Source organism: Gobio gobio, assembly GCF_949357685.1.
Source record: "Gobio gobio genome assembly, chromosome: 7".
Classification (NCBI taxonomy): Eukaryota; Metazoa; Chordata; class Actinopteri; order Cypriniformes; family Gobionidae; genus Gobio; species Gobio gobio.
The window spans coordinates 1,056,794-1,068,165 of NC_137103.1; the positions used below are offsets into that span (position 1 = coordinate 1,056,794).

Below are 11,372 nucleotides of genomic sequence, written 5' to 3' on the forward strand. Positions count from 1 at the left end.
TTCGATTTCCCGGTGCGCTCCTTCACCCTGTCCAAACGGTGAACCGTGAAACCCGGCGGCTGGAAAGAGGAATCCGGCACGCCGCTGTGTAACCACGTCTCTGTCAGGCAAAACACAGAGCAGTCCCTGGCCTCACGCTGGGACCTGATACGACTCAGCAGATCATCCGATTTTTTCGGTAATGACTGAACATTCGCCAGGTAGATAGCCGGCAGCAGGATCCTCGACTGGCTGCTGCGCAGTTTCACAAGCAGCCCCCCTCGCTTCCCTCGGTGTCTGCGCTTCTTCCGCTGGTAGCCTGTTTTGTCCTCGCTCAGGGGCTCAAGGACACGGCATGTGTAGCGATACCTCCGCCCAGTTCTTTCTCTCTGCTCCTGACCTCCACGGCCTGACTCCTGGCCTCGCTTGCCTCGAGTGGGGCACGCGTCGAAGTCAGCACATCTTAAACCAGTATTGACGAAAGACAATCCACAAGCTTCCTCACGTATCCTCAACAATGTCTCGCGACCATAACTTAAAGTGGCAAGTGTATTTAAAACACAAACGAACACAAAACAGACAGCGCACATAAGAGCTCTTACTACGGCGCCATGCCTCGGCGCCATGACAGCCAACGATTTACCAACGATTTGACAGCCAACAATAATGACAAGCATGTTCCTGACACCATAGCTTTAACAACAAGCTATTTCCAATATACTTATAGTTTTACCAAGCATGTTCCCAATATCACTATAGCTATAACAACAAGCACTTCCAATATTACAGCTTTAAGAACACGCATATATCCCAATATTAACTATAGCTTTAAGAACAAGCATTTCCAATATTAATTATAGCTTTAAGAACAAGCATTTCCAATATTAATTATAGCTTTAAGAACAAGCATTTCCAATATGAATTATAGATTTAATAACAAGCACTTCCGATATTACCGTAGCTTCAAGAACAAGCATTTCCGATATTAATTATAGCTTCAAGAACAAGCACTTCCAATATTAATTATAACCTTAATAAGAAGCACTTCCAGTTTTAATTATAGCTTTAAGAACAAGCACTTCCGATATTAACTATAGCTTTAAGAACAAGTATTTCCAATATTAATTATAGCTTTAATAACAAGCACTTCCGATATTAACTATAGCTTTAAGAACGAGCATTTCCAATATTAATTATAGCTTTAATGACGAGCACTTCTGATATTAACTATAGCTTTAAGACAAGCTTTTCCCATATTAATTATAGCTTCAAGAACAAGCACTTCCGATGTTAACTATAGCTTTTAATAACAAGCATTCCCAATATTAATTATAGCTTTAATAACAAGCACTTCCAATATTAATTATAACCTTAATAAGAAGCACTTCCAGTTTTAATTATAGCTTTAAGAACAAGCATTTCCAATATTAATTATAGCTTTTAAGAATGAGCACTTCGAAAATTAATATAGCTTTAAGACAAGCACTTCCGATATTAATTATAGCTCTAAGGACAAGCACTCCCGATATTAATTATAGCTTTACAAATGAGCACTTTCAATATTATATTAATTATAGCTTTAAGAATGAGCACTTCCAATATTAATTATAGCTTTGAGACCAAGCACTTCTGATATTAATTATAGCTTTAATAACAGCATATCCGACATTAATTATAGCTTTAAGAACAATATTATTCCAATAATTGCACTTCCAATATTATAGCTTTAAGAACGAGTGCGTTCCCGATTTCAACTATAGCTAAAGACAATATTTCTAATAGCAACTTTAGCTTTAAGAATGAGCACTTTCAATATTATAGCTTTAAGACAAGCGCTTCCGATATTAGTTATAGCTTTAAGACAAGCACTTTCGATATTAGCTATAACTTTAATAACAAGCATTTCCAATATAAGTATAGCTTTAAGGCAAGCACTCAATATTAGATATAGCTTTAAGAACGAGCACTTCCAATATTAATAATAGCTTTAAGACAAATGTGTTCCCAATCTCAACTATAGTTTAGACAATTTCCCATATCAACTTTAGCTTAAAATGAGTTACAATTTACAAATACCAACTATAGAGACAAGAACAATATCCATAAGCCTAGCATTTTACTGAAAACGACTAAGCTTAAGCAATGCAGATACCATTGTCAATTACGTTGCCAATGACCTGATAGTTTTAACAGAGTTAAAAATAAACTTAGCTTCGTGAAGACAGATGAATGAGTGTGAAATTGCCAGCTGAGACATAGGCTTGATATACTTAATTTGTGGAGTGCAGATTTCTCTGAAATTGTTCTTGAGTCAGTCACATAACATATTAGTATACCTTCAGAGAGTCCATGAAAATAATGCAGCGATGCAAACTCCAAATTAGACAGTTTGTGAACCATGCGACGAAAACGCGAGTTTACGTTTACTACCTGAATGAATGTGAGGTGAACCGTGTGGGGGCGAATTGCTCTCGCTATATTTCGCACTGCACAATTCCTTGTGATATGATTCTGTTTTGCTTGCCGAATTCCACATTTAATTAGCTCCTGACAAATCTTGTTTTAAAGCAAAACATGCATTTGAGCAGTGAGTGATTTTAACTAATAAATACCTCTCTGACGACCACCTCTCAGGATCACGTTCATGATGATCGGCCGCCACCCATCGCTGCAAACACGCTGCAATGGAGCACGTATCCCAGAGCTCGAGACACAAAACCCAGTGAAACGTTTGCCAAATGATAAAATAACAGGCTCAGCAAGTGGGGTTGCTTTCGTTGAGGAAATAGCTTGTAACGTTAGACTTGAACCGCCATACTCGGGTAAGCTGGGAAAAATAAATAAATAAATAAATAAATCATTCGTACGAGACAGCTGTTAGTCTAGTAATAAGCTGACGAAAGTATCCAACACATGGTCATAATTGTTACTGCTCCCATAGTTATGAAATAGTACATGTCCTGGTATAATTCTGATGAAAATGCAGCTGCAGCTCACGTTCGTCTTATGCAAGTATGTAAATATTGAATACATATTTGCCAAAATAATGCTCACATTGCGTGATTGAATCATTAGCCAACACATAGCCTACTTATCTCACTCAAAACAAACATAGAATTGCTGTAGCTCTGTTTGATACATGAATACAACGTGAAAGGCAATTGCACTTTAAAAAGCCTTGTGTATGGTTTGGTGATTTGATAAAGCAGACTGCACAAAATGCATAGATGATAAAGCATAGGAAAACCATAAATTCTTATCCTGATTGCAAAGCAGCGTGCAGCAGAAGCGTCCAAGCAGGCAGATTGAAGTGAAGCTATGCTTAAGTAAGCCGCCCTGTTTGAGAGAAGCCAATTGAGAGCATAAGATCAGCTGAAACAGATCAGCTGAAAGAGGGGCGGAGTTAGAATTTCCCAATCAGCTGATAGCGGAGCTTGACTACCAGTGTTGGGAATAACGGCGTTATAGATAAACGGCGTTACTAACGGAATTACTTTTTTCAGTAACGAGTAATCAAACGAATTACTGTTTCTCCCGTTACAACGCCGTTAGCGTTACTGAGGGGAAAAAATGCGGCATTACTATAATTGAGCTCATTGAAGCGGTTTTCATCCGAACAGGCTCTCTGTCAGTCGGACCTGCAACGTGCGCGCGTGTGTGTGTGTGTGTGTGTGCGCGCGCCAGCCATGCGTGTTGGGGGTTGGGTTGGGTGGTACACATAACTGATGATGATTGGTGGGTGGGAGGGAGACAAGGTTGAGGTTGATAGGTTGAGTTCACACACACACCTATGACGCACACGCATATGCACAGTCAGCGATGGCAGTCCAACGACTTCAAAGGTAGCTTTCGCAAACTGAAAGTATAAGCGCTACTTTTCCCTCGTTGAGGTGAAAGGTAAGAATGTTTATGTAACGTGCAGCTTATGCCCAGGAAGAAAGAGTCTATCCACGTCGGTGGCAAGTAATTATATTTCTAATCTAATGAAGCCTCACGTCATCACAGCCACAACATTAGTGGCTAAAAACCCAGGTGATAACGTGAGCTCCACTACCAGAGGAGTAGTAGAGAAGTACTGATACTATTTACACAATACTTACACTATAGTAGGTCTACTGATAATATTTACACAATATGTACACTATAGTAGGTCTACTGATAATATTTACAATATTTACACATTGTCCCACAGCAACATTACAATAGTGTACATTAATGTACAATGTTTTATAATAATAATTTATTCTATTTAGTGTCCAATTCATTCATTTAACATATTTAATATTGGGGGCATCCAAGTTATTTGACATATTTGAACATTTGAAGAAAAGAAAAAAAGTAACACATTAGTTACTTTCCCTGGTAATTAGTTACTTTTATAATGATGTAACTCAGTTACTAACTCAGTTACTATTTGTAAGAAGTAACTAGTAACTATATCTAATTACTTTTTTAAAGTAACGTGCCCAACACTGTTGACTACGTGGCCTGCCAGAACTAACGCTGGCGCTTGATTTATGATATTTGTGGCTGCACCGGGGTCCATTATTTACTAGTTCTGAGAACTTCAGAAATGTAGAAAGATAATAAATAGCTGTAAATAGGATTCTTATTTTTTTTTATATATTTATATTTTTTTAAATGCCACCATACAAAAATTTTTTTTTAAAGCCAAATAATGGCTCTTAGAACTCAAATACATTGCCCTGTTACAACTCACTACAGCGAGAATTAACAAAGCCAAATCAAAAACACTTAAGTCCTGGACTGAATTTGTTACAAAACTATCCCATATAATAACTCATATCAGTACTTGCAGTGGGAATCCTGGAGCTGTGCTGGTGTTGTCAATCCACCCCCCATTATTTTTAATTTTATTTATTTAAAATGTTTTAATGTTTTTTTTTTTTAACAAGCAAATCCTGGTTTTGTACATAGTTATTTGTGATCACACATGTGGACCATGTTCAACCTTGCAATAAAAAAATAATCATACAAAAGTTATGATTTATAAGTTGTTGTTTTTTTTATAAGTTTTGAAAGTTATGTTTTTTAAAAAGTAAAAAAAAATTGCGGCAGCTGAGCCTGTGCTTCTAACAGAGTCATACTTGCGTTAAAAGAAACTGAAGAAGAGGAGAGTTAGGCCTTGCAGACGTAGAGTCTGGGACACAGCCCAAACTTGTTGAAGACCTGCTGCGGCCTGAAGAGCGAGGAAGCCCTGGTCTTGTGATTCTGTGGACGCAAAGACGGAGCTTTGCTACTCGTGCTCGCTTAAGCATTCTTGGAGGGAGAAGTGAATTTGGGAAAAAGGGGAGGAAGATTGAAGAGACACATACAGAGCATATAACTGTGCTTTAGTCATTTCTCTAGAGAAATTAACCTCTGTGCTGATGAGCACTTGTCTTAGGCTTACGAGTACGACTGTCCATTTCTCTACTGCTGGAATTGTCGGATGGGCCGAGGGGTAAGAAGAGGCTAGTCGGTGTCTTGTCGGAGGAGGTGAAGATAATCCTCTGCAACGTGGAGTACGGGGAGCGGCCCGAATTGGCTGACGTCCATGTCTTGTTTCCAGGGATTGCGAAATGACTGTTTCAGACATATTGCAGTGACTGTTGGTAACTCCTGGTCTGTATGTGTGTGTGTGTGTGTGTGTGTGTGTGTGTGTGTGTGTGTGGGTGTGTCCAGCCCTCTGAGGAGCTTTATATAAGACAGAAACCTGTCAGACAAACATCTCTCAGACAAACATCTCTCAGACTCGATCGAGAAGCTGCTCTTCTGACTCCGGCTACAGTCACACAGGTAAGTGTGTTTACAATACTGAATGCTTTTTTTGTATTACAGACATATATGCTAATACATATTGAAGAAGATATTGGATATAAAATACAGGGCTAAGGAAATAGTAACCTTGACTAAATACAGTGGTTATAAAATATTGGATAAACTTGCTTGTATGTTTGTAAAACATGTCAGAAAGACAGGGCAAACGAAAGACGTGAACATGAGCGAGATGCATACAATAATAATCTGGCAAAGAAGCCGCGAACTGGAGGCACTAAATAGCCCGAAAGATGAACACAAAAAGGAACATGTGCAGTCTCAATCAGAGAGTGATAGCAAACAGGAGGGAAGGAGAGCGAAGGAGAGGGAGTCAAACCTAACTCATGACAATTTTACCATTTTATCAGTTTCTTGTCTTTTGTTGTTATTTTATTTGTTTGTCTTGCACAATTACTTGATGACTGTAAACAAAGTTATTAATCGCTTAATGCCATATTTATATACAACTTTGTATATGAAATAAGTAAAAGCAATAACCTTTGTTTGCATTTATTTATTTGTCTGTTTAGTTATTTTGCAAGAAATCCCTATTAGATGCATGCACCAGATGTGAGTCTCCATGCCTATATCTTACAGGCTGTTGGACTTGGCATCAATTCCTCAAGCCCGCGTGTTCGTTGAATGAGGAGAGCAGAGAGGAAGTTTAGATGAACTGTTTTAATCATTAATTAAGTCAGATGAATGAAGCATACAGAGCTCTGTGCCACAGCTGTCTCTGATTTCACAATCCTAGCGAGTCTTATGTTCAGTTCGTCTGTGACTGACTCGCCTTTCCCGGACCCGAATATTTATACAAAAAATGAATAATGTTAATCAGATGACTTCTGATCTTGTGAAAGTCAGATGACTTTCTGGTCGTTAGGGTTGGGCATCGTTTTGATTTGAACGATTCTGATTCCGATTCCGATTCATAGTTTCGATTACGGTTCTTTTCGATTCTCGATTCCGATTCTTTGAGGGGTGGAGTCACAACATGTCACAGGCTCATTTCACAGAGGAAAATTGTATTTTGATTCAATAATGAGTTTTAGTTTTGGGACTTTCTCCGCTGGCATTTTCACTTGCTTTGCTGCAAAGGTGAATGGAGTTTCACACAGAGTCCCGACTTAACAATAGCATTAACAGCAGTCATATTAGGACGGCTACTAGCGTGGGCAATTTATATCTACATTTATCTACAAGGGGGGGAAATAATTTCGGTAACGTTGTTGTTCACCACAATTCGCAATTTGGTCGAGGGCTTTGTTATTACACTACAATCACTTACCTGATTATGACGAGGTGGGATAATGTTAGTTCACCCTGAAATGAAAATAAAGCCATCTTTTACTCACCCAGCTGTTGGTCAAATGCGCGTGTTCCTGTGTGTGCGCACTCCAAGCCGCAGTAGCCTCGTGCAATATTGTCATGACAACCGGTACACAATATTCACTTAAGGAGGTTATATTATTAGTATCATTTCTTATCATATACGTTATAGAAAAGACGAGAATCGCGTTTTTTTCTATTGAGCTTGATTTCTCAAAATGGTTATGTGTGTGTGTGTGTGTGTGTGTGTGTGTGTGTGTTGTGTGTGTGTGTGTGTTGTGTGTGTGTGTGTGTGTGTGTGTGTGTGTGCTTATCGTGGGTGCAATGACAACAGTGCGAGTTATTATAGTAGGCATGAGCGCCGGCGGCTGCTGACGGCTCATAGTGCACACAGAGGAGCGCGCTCAGAATAACGGCCGAGCTCAGTGTTTTGACTGAATAATACGGTTTGGGACAACATCAGGGTAAGTAAAAGAAGGCTTTATTTTCATTTCAGGGTGAACTATCCCTTTAATAACGTTGGTTAGCGCAGGGTTGCCTGAGGAGGACCTGCGCAGCATTTCAAACACACTACACTCGTTAATGTATACACCACATATTTGTAGTGCATCCTCCCGTGCAAGAAATAAGTTTGTCATATGTGTTGCACTGTGCCGACCCAGGCTTTTTTTTAAAAAGTGAAATAAAGCCACATTTTTGAGCGCCGCTTACCGTGCTCCATGGCTGCAACAGAACAAACGGGCGCGGCAAGCACTTCCGAAAACTTGCGCGTTTGGAACCGATGATCGGAATCTAAAACAAAATTTCTAAACGATTCCAATGGCATCGTTATTTTATAAACGGTTCCAAGTTGGAACCGGTTCTCGATGCCCAACCCTACTGGTCGTGTGCTTCATTTGCTACATTCCACTCCATCGTGATCCTTTGTTAAGACACACAGAGAGGTGCTCTTCAGCGCCTCAGCCTTATAACAAAACAACTTCTTATATGGATCTGTAATACAAACCAACAGCTTAAATCTATCACTCTGGTCACACGCTTCAACAGAAAGTACATCATTTTCTTACCCCCTGTATTCTTAATGCATAAATCATCTCATAAGCTTTCAATTCCCATTATCTTCAATGAACTATGTTAATGATTAATTTCTACAAGCATTGTTAGCAATGATGCACAAACAAATATTTTATTCTCATCAAGGCCAACCGTGACCGTATACCGTATATGATATGAGTGGAGGGCGTTGGGGGCCCACATCAATGTTTTTTTCGGGGGGCCCAGAATTCCCAATCTGCAGCTCTGCTAATATTCCCACTGTCTATCAACAGGTTCTGCTTTACGGGGTCTGGGCTTTCTCTGTCCGTGCAATATGCACTTCCTTGAATGAGCGCGGATTTCTAGCATATTTACTTAAATTTCTTAGGTAATATCTATGGGTTGACCCATTTCATTTTAAATACAAAAAAGTTATGGATTTAATAATGACGTGAATAATATACAGTACATGTTATTATTATTATTATTAAAACAGAATAATAATCAGCATGCATTCAATAAAGACATTTAGCCCTTTTTGGTGTTGTTTGGGGTGGTAAGGGACCTGGATAATGGATAGGGGGCGCTGGCCTAAAAACGGTTAAGAACGACTGTGCTAGATGATAAAACGCATTGAAACAAAAGCTCAGGATTATATCATCAGTTAGCGTTCATGTTTCCTCCCTCATATATAAAGCTGTTTTGGTAATCGGTGAGCTCGATCTATAGAAGGACTAGAATAACAGCATTCATTTGGTGTGGAGATTGAATGATTGTCTTATTCTGTGTTGCAGGTTCAGACACGATGACAGGCATTATTCCCAAGAGCAAAGCAAAAGGCACAGACTTCTGTGGAGTGGGCGAATACTATTATATAATCCGCTCTGATCTCGGCTGCTATATGCAGTCAAGTAATTTCAATAAAGGTTCAGACATCTCTATTTTCAGTCTGCACCCTGCCTGCCAAAATGGAGACTATTACCTTGCTAGTGGAGAAGGCTACTTCTACATCATCAAGGGCGATTCCTACCGCAGAGTCAGGGACCTGACGACAGACGGCGATGCTGTAGTTTACAGTCTTCATCCCAACTGCCGGGGCGGAGATCACTACCTTTCAGCCTTTGGCAATTTCTACATCATCTTCCAAGGAAAGGGCACTTACCGAAGAACAACTAACATGAATAAAGACGCAGATGCTGTAGAATACGACCTGCATCCCAACTGCAGAAACGGTCTCTATTACTGGGGCCTGCCAGACCACTACTACTTCCTCAAGCCAGCCTCAAAGTGGGGAGTTGAGTACTACAAAGGTACCAACTTCAACAAAGATGAGTGCACTGCTGTCTATTCTGTTCATCCCGATGTTGTTAACTTCCTTCCTGGTGGGCTGGCAGTAACTAAAGGCCCAGCCTTTGGCATTTGGGAGAATATTAAAACTATAACTAATGACAGCAATACACCAATGACATGGCAAAAGAAAATCAATAAAAAGGTTGGATACAATAAGGAGAAGATGACCGAGATCACACACAACTGGAAGATAGCCATGTCAGTCACATCTGAAACTGGAGATCTTGCCAAGTTAATTGCGAAGGTTCAGTTCACCTTTTCTGCAGAATATGGAGGTTCACATGTCAGCACTGATAAAGAAAGCTGGAGCGAAGTGACTGAAGTGGAGGAGCAACTCTCATGTGAGCTGAAGCCAAACGAGTCTGTTTATCTGTGGCAGTACAAACTGGGTATTGGCAAGGAACCAGTGTTGTTCTGCCGTGATTTAAAGATTGACGATGTGCCAAACCCTCCGGCTGAAGTCCCGCTGCCACCCGCACAACCATGAAAACTCCAAGGATAATCAAGTGCTTCAGTTAAATACCTTAATTATAACTTCTCAAGCAATTATTTAGAGATCTGCATGCATTGCTTAAAATGAGTCTGGAATTGTTTAATATAGGAAAGAGATTTTTCAGTTACAGTTGATTTAACTACAAATTACAACATTATTCATTATGGTATTATTGAAACTTTGTGTTTGTGATTAATAGAAACGGAATCCTACTTTAAATCTCATGAAATTTCTTCTCTAAATCTCACACATGTAACCTAACTGAAAATCTTTCAATATGGTGCTAAATCAGGCTTTGGGAAAGTTTAACAAGAATAAAATGGGTGCTCGGTCTATATTATCTATATAGTCTATGCTATTGTTGGATTCAGAAGTCATAAAAAGCATTGTATTCTGTACACTCTGTACCCATCATGCATTTGACACATACATGCAAATAAAAACTATTTTGTTTTTCTCATATTTCACTTTATAGCATATACCATTTGGATTTAGCTTTTAGTGTGCTAAATAAAGCTGGATACTGCTTTTAAAGTCTTGGTGTTTTCATTGTCATTCTGTTTCTTTACCCAAAAAAAAAGAAAACAATTCTGTCACGGTTCATCAATCCATCGTCTCGTCCTCTCTGTGTTTGTGTGGTTGTGTTGGAGGCGTGGTTATTGATTGCTGCTCTGATCACTATCACCTGCCGCACTCATTATCTCTGCCTATTTATACGTGTCACTCACACCCCTCTTTGTCAGATCGTTACAGACTGTCCTGCGGTTCCTGGTGCCCGCTCCTTTGTCTCCCGGGAGATTTGTCTCTGTTCCGGATCCGGGATTCCTGCGCTCGTTTTGCCCGCTGCTTCCCTGTGCCACGACCTAGTGATGGGCAGACCGAGGCTTCGTGAAGCACTGAAGCAGTTGAAGCAAATGTGTCATATTGTTTCGAAGCTTCGAATCAATCTGACACCCGTCTCTACGGCGCCATCTAGTGGTCATTTCCATGTGTTGATCTGAAATACCTTGACAATGATCCATGTAAAAAAATTGTTTTTAACATCTGTCTGACAACTACATGATCTTGGTTTTGTAACCTGTAGCCTCGTCATTGTAAAGAACTATATATATTTTGTTTGTTATACAAAATGAACATTAATACAATAAATAAAGCCACAATGTGTCACATTTGTCACAAAACATTTTTATTCAAAAATATGAATTGCTCTGCTGTTGAAGGACTCAGCTGACTTCTTTTTTTACATATAATTTCTCCAGCCTTTGAAAAAATCCTCTCACAAGGGACACTTGTTGCTGGCATGCACAAATATTTTTGGATGATGTAAATACATGGATGATGTATTATAATAATTATTAATAATTTG

General features: G+C 39.4%; 1 protein-coding gene across 2 annotated transcripts; it reads left to right on the forward strand.

Annotated features, from left to right (window-relative positions):
- The first annotated feature begins 5,147 nt into the window (after positions 1-5,147).
- On the forward strand, positions 5,148-11,171 carry LOC307129112 (uncharacterized protein). Of its 2 annotated transcripts, XM_079821303.1 has the most exons (3): positions 5,709-5,778; positions 7,463-7,592; positions 8,958-11,171. In XM_079821303.1, exon 3 carries the CDS (start codon positions 8,969-8,971, stop codon positions 9,998-10,000), a length of 1,032 nt encoding a protein of 343 aa, XP_079677429.1. In that variant the 5' UTR covers positions 5,709-5,778; positions 7,463-7,592; positions 8,958-8,968; the 3' UTR covers positions 10,001-11,171. The 2 variants fall into 2 exon arrangements, with proteins under 2 accessions (XP_079677428.1, XP_079677429.1); XM_079821302.1 differs by lacking the exon at positions 7,463-7,592 and having other exon boundaries at positions 5,148-5,778.
- The last annotated feature ends 201 nt before the right edge of the window (positions 11,172-11,372 follow it).